At 34.5% G+C, this 6078-nt stretch overlaps 1 protein-coding gene across 1 annotated transcript in view; it reads left to right on the top strand.

Moving 5' to 3' along the window:
* LOC116101206 (vomeronasal type-2 receptor 116-like) overlaps positions 1-6078 on the top strand; it is a 19440-nt gene that overhangs the window by 4716 nt on the left and 8646 nt on the right. The window contains exon 2 of the mRNA XM_031384856.1: positions 1399-1626. Within this exon, the coding sequence (XP_031240716.1) occupies positions 1399-1626 (228 nt within the window). The remainder of the gene's footprint in view (positions 1-1398; positions 1627-6078) is intronic.

Here is a 6078-nt window from a genome sequence, read left to right as displayed (position 1 = left end):
CTGTTTAGAGTCTCTCAGATGCCCAGATTTAAGGAAATAGGAAATATTTTCCAAAATAGATAGGTGTCTTAACATTTTTTTTTTGCTTTAAAAAGGTAATCCAGAGATTGTTCTGAATGTGAATGAAAATAGAATTCACAGATTAGCAATGAAAATGTGTATCTTTATACAGAGCACCCGAATATCCATCAGAATACCCCTTCCAATATTGTATATATACAGTCCTTCCTCATCAATTTTCTCCATGATGAGAAGATGAGTGTTTATATTTGTCAATTATATGGAAATCATTTTAAGGAATAGTTTTCATTAGGGTTCTCCAGTGATTCCTCCCCCAGTGTATGCTCTGGAGAATTTATTTGGATTTCTGAGAGAAATTAAGTAAGAAATAATGCTGGTATTCATTTCCATCTGTAGAAATGTGTTTATATGTGTGAGTGTATCTTTCTCAATCTGTATATGTTTTACTCTTTTTCTGTATCTGTGTTTATATTTGTGCTGCTTTCAAAAGCATGTTTATTTCTCTGTATGACTGCAGAAGTGAGCAACAATTTTTTTCTATGCATGAATTCCTATAAGTGTGTTTGTTTATATATGTATGTATGTTTCTTTGAGTTTTTTCAGAGTATTCGTCTTTGTGTACATTGTACTTAGTTTGTAAGTGTCTCTATGCACATATATGTATTTGTATTTGCTTTACTATGTATATGTCTGCCTATTATTTTGTACTTGTCATGGCCTTTGCCTGCCTTTTTGTGATTAGGTGTGAATATAAGTTTCTCTGTGTCAATATCATTCAGGGCTGGTGCTTATATAGTAAAACCTCTCCCCATGTATTCCTGTCAGTCTATGTGTGTGTATGTGTGTGTTTGTATGTGTACCAGTATATGTACTTTTGTGATTTCATATCTGTGATTTTAGTTAGTGCATATTGTCTTTTATGTGCCTGAATATTTACATATGAGTGTCAACAGGTATGTATATTTGTGTGTAAGCAAGTGTATAGCTGAGAGGATATAAAATAATAAAATAATAAAAAAAGAAAAGAAAAAGACAAAAAAAGTAAGTGTATAGCTGTATTATATGCATGACTTGGAAAAGACATGAATATCTCTCTGTGTTAATGTATGTGTGTGTGTTTGTGTGTGTGTGTGTGTGTGTGAGTGTGTATTGCATATTCTGTGTTTGTTTCTGTGTTTTTCTCTGTTTGTTTTTGGTAGTCTTTACTGAGAGTACTTAAATTCTTGGAAGATTATAATAATTTCATTTATCAAATTGCATATGTTGTGATTTCTCTCTATTATTCTTTAAATATATTTGGCTTTACTATGAAATCAAAATACATTTTATGACATGAAGGAATGGTATGTACATTATAGTGAACTGCTTATCTTTTAGGTAAACTCCTTTCTGAGAAAGACCCACTTCACTAATCCTCTTGGAGACAAAGTGATTATTAAACAGAGAGTAACAGTGCAGGAAGAATATGACATTTTTCATTTTGGAAATCTTTCACAGCACCTTGGGATTAAAGTGAAGTTAGGAAAGTTCAGCCCATATTTTCCAAATGGTGCACACTTTCACTTATATGTAGACACGATTGAATTGTCCATAGGACGTATGAAGGTGAGTGCATACTAAGTTACTGATTTACAATACATAGCAGTAAACACTGTCAAGTGGATACATGGCAACATATTGAAATGAAAAATGTTGTCACATCAGGAACCAATTTCTAGGCTGCTGTATTATGTTTCTTTTTTTCATTTCTGACATTTTTACCAATTCTTTGAAGATTTCAAACATGCATAAAATATACCTTTGTCATATCAGAAACATTTTCTGAAATTTAATGGATACAAAACTGTTCTTCACCACTGTTTGCTATTCTTTCCTTTAAATTAAACAAAATTTTCTTCATATCATTGTTGTTATTACACAGTATTCTTCTTCCTTAACTTAAACCTCGGAAATAAGTGTTGATAAGAGAGAATCTAGTGTTCCTATTGTCAAACACTAAGAGTCATGATTGCTAACCCTTTTCATTATATCCAGAAATATTTTCCTATATAATAAAAGTACACCAATATGTTCACAAATGAACACTATTATAGAAATTCAATTTCACAGAAACATTATGTTTTAATAAATTTGAAGAACTCCTTCACACTTTTAAGTAAGATGAACAAAAGATCAAAGGAACCTATAGACGCCACTAGAACCATAGACAAAAAAATGACTATTAAAATACCTCATATACAGCAATAACAGCAACCAGACAAAAGCAAAAAATAATTTTCAGTTATAATCGAACATTTGTTTTAATATTTTCTAAATGAAATCAAAGAAAACATGGCTGGTATATATTTTTTTAAGACATTCCTAAGTTGCCTGCAGTGGGTAGGGAGACACAATCACATACAAGAGGAGAACTTTTCTTTATTAAAGAAGGTGGAGGAAGAGAGTATAAAGTGTAGTAAGAGAAAAAAAATTTGTAAATAATACCATTCATGGATATGTATGGAATAACTCAATAAAAACAGGTACAAAAAGAACAAAACAGACAACAGAAGGATCATTCTCTGAGAACAGGGAGAATTTTTTTGAAATTGTGATTGTTTTATTTATTCAAAGTAGCTTGTTATTCTCACATAATATATCCTAATTACAGTTTCCCTTCCTTCTATTGGGATGTGACCAATTCTCAGTTTCTCTGGAAAATATATCAGAGTTAATAATCCTATTTCCTTGCCAACTGCCTTTTCCATCAGATCTACTTTCTGTCTGTCATTAGGAAATAACAAGATTCTATGGGAGAATAATGAAACAACACTAACAAAACTAAGACATCATAATAGGATAAAATTTTCATAACACAATATGGTATATATATGATTTGGAACTAGATGAAAAGACCAGGCAATCCTACTTCATATCTTATATGAATAGTAGTGACTGAGACATGAGATATTGTTAGAAAACTGAGTGATTTTTATTCACACTTTAGTACTAAGAATATTTTATTTTTGAAACTATAATCAAACTGTACATTCTATAATTAGAACATCTGGAACTTTGATGCCAATTATTTATTTCATGTGAATAAGTATAATAGGAAACTCCTATAAACTATTAACACTGAATTGTAAAAGGAACTCCTTGGATACAATGATGTTATATGTCAATGGGAATTCTACATAAAAACCCTGAAATAGACTGCCTTTTTCAATGCCAGCCAAAACACAAAAATATGGTAGTTAGATACTCTTGGTATCTTCTTTTATCACTGATTAACCATAACATAATTCCCAAATGCAAAGGACAGTAGGTGAACTTTTGTGACCCACAAATACCCTGTTGCCCTAGTTGTAAATTAATCTTAGGTAATCTGGATGTCTTCAGGCCTTGGGAGCATAAGCGTGAAGATAAAATCACATTGAAATTTGTGCCACATGAGACCATCACACTGCTTCCACTTGACTATTCCATATATTGTAGACTGGATTTCTTGAGGTTTCTGGGATGAGATCAATTCTCAGTTTGGCTAGCAAATTATCAGAGTTAATATTCCTCCACAACTGCTGATAGTCCGGCATTGCTCATTCTTTTTCCTACTTTGGATTGGTGTCAACTCTCTTTCTCATTATTTTTTATTTATTTAACTCTCATCTACTTATCTACCTATCTATCATCTATCTAATTATCTATCTATCTATCTATCTATCTATCTATCTATCTATCTATCTATCTATCTATCATCTGTCTATGTTTACTTTCTTTTTTGAGTAGATATTTTCTTTATTTACATGTCAAATGATATCTCCCCTCCTGCTTTTCCCTCAGAAAAAAAAGAAAGAAAAAGAAAGGAAAAACAACAACAACAACAAAAAGCTTGTTCCTTCCCCCCTCCTCCTGCTCACCAACCTACCCTCTCCCACTTCTTTGCCCTGGCATAACCTTACCCTGGAGCATAGAACCTTCACAGGACCAAGGGCCTCTACTCCCATTGATGACCAACTAGGCAAACCTATGCTATACATATGCTGCTGGTGCCATTAGTCCAACCATGTGTAATCTGTGGTTGGTGGTTTAGTCCCTGGCAGCTCTGAGGGTACTAGTTAGTTCATATGTTGTTCATCTTATGGGGCTGCAAACCTTTCAGCTCCATGGGTCTTTTCTTGAGCTCCTTCATTGGGGATCCTGTGATCATTCCAATGGATGGCTGTGAACCTCTATTCCTGTATTAATTGGGTACTGTCAGAGCCTTTCAGGAGATAACTATATCAGGCTCCTGTCAGCCAGCACTTGCTTGTATCCACAATAGTGTCTGGATTTGATGATTGATTATGGGAAGGATTCCCAGGTGGAGCAGTCTCTGGATCATCCTTCCTTCAGTCTCTGCTCCATAGTTTGTCTCTGCAACTCTTTCCATGGGTATTTTGTTCCCCCTTTTAGGAAGGAACGAAGTATCCACATTTTGGTCTTCCTTCTTCTTGAGTTTCTTGTGGTTTGTCGATTGAACTTTGTGTATTCTGGTCATCTGGGCTAATATCCACTTATCAGAGAGTGCATACCATGTGTGTTCTTTTGTGAGTGGGTTAGCTCACTCAGGATAATATTCTCCAAATTCTTCCATTTCCCTAAGAATTCATAAATTCTTTGTTTTCAATAGCTGAGTAGTACTTCATTGTGTAGATGAAGCACATTTTCTGTATCCATTCCTCTGTTGATGGACATCTGAGTTGTTTCCAGTTTCTGGCTATTATAAATAAGGCTGCTATGAACATGGTGGAGCATGTGTCCTTATTACATGTTCGAGCATCTTCTGGGTATATGCCCAAGAGTGGTATAGCTGGGTCCTCTGGTAGTACTATGTCCAATTTCTGGAGGACTTGCCAAACTGTTTTCCAGAGTGTTTGTACCAGCTTGTAATCCCACCAGCAATGAAGGAGTGTTCCTCTTTATCCACACCCTTGCCAGCATCTGCTGTCACCTGAGTTTTTGATCTTATCCATTCTGATTGGAATGAGGTGGAATCTCAGGGTTGTTTTGATTTGCATTTCCCTGATGACTAAGGATGTTGAACATTTTTTTAGGTGCTTCTCAGCCATTCGGCATTCATCAGTTGAGAATTCTTTGTTTAGCTCAGTACCCCATTTTTAATAGGGTTATTTCGTTCTCTGGAGTCTAATTTCTTGAGTTCGTTGTATATATTGGATATTAGCTCTCTATTAGATGTACGATTGGTACAGATCTTTTCCAAATCTGTTTTTTTTTTTTTTTCATTTTGGCCTATTGACAGTGTCCTTTGCCTTACAGAAGCTTTGTAATTTTATGAGGTCCCATTTGTCAATTCTTGATCTTAGAGCATAAGCTAGCTATTGTTCTCTTCAGGAAATTTTCCTGTGTGCTCAGGTGCTCAAGGATCTTCCCCACTTTCTCTTCTATTAGTTTCATTGTATCTGGTTTTATCTGGTGGTCCTTGAACCATTTGGATGTGAGCTTTTTACAAGGAGATAGGAATGGATCAATTTGCATTCTTCTACATGTTGATTTCCAGTTAAGCCATCACCATTTGTTGAAAATGCTGTCTTTTTTCCACCATATGATTTTCTCTCCTTTGTCAAAGATCAAGTGACCATAGGTGTATGGGTTCATTTCTGGGTCTTCAATTTTATTCCATTGATCCACTTGCCTGTTACTGTGCCAATACAATGCAGTTTTTATCACAATTGCTCTGTAGTACAGCTTAAGTTCAGGGATGGTGATTCCACCAGAGGTTCTTTTATTGTTGAGTATAGTTTTCACTATCCTAGGATTTTTGTTATTCCAGATGAATTTGCAAATTGCTCTTTCTAAGTCTGTGAAGAATTGAGTTGGAATTTTGATGTGGATTGCATTGAACCTGTATATTGCTTTTGGCAAGATTGCCATTTTTATTATGTTAATCCTGCCAATCCATGAGCATAGGAGATCTTTCCATCTTCTGAGATCTTCTTCCATTTCCTTTTTCAGAGACTTGAATACAGATCTTTTACTTGCTTAATTACAATCACACCAAGGTATTTTATATTATTT

Source organism: Mastomys coucha, unplaced genomic scaffold (genome assembly GCF_008632895.1).
Source record: "Mastomys coucha isolate ucsf_1 unplaced genomic scaffold, UCSF_Mcou_1 pScaffold21, whole genome shotgun sequence".
NCBI classification, from domain to species: domain Eukaryota; kingdom Metazoa; phylum Chordata; class Mammalia; order Rodentia; family Muridae; genus Mastomys; species Mastomys coucha.
Note: the sequence above shows the minus strand (reverse complement) of the source record. Positions and strands in the feature narration are given on the sequence as shown.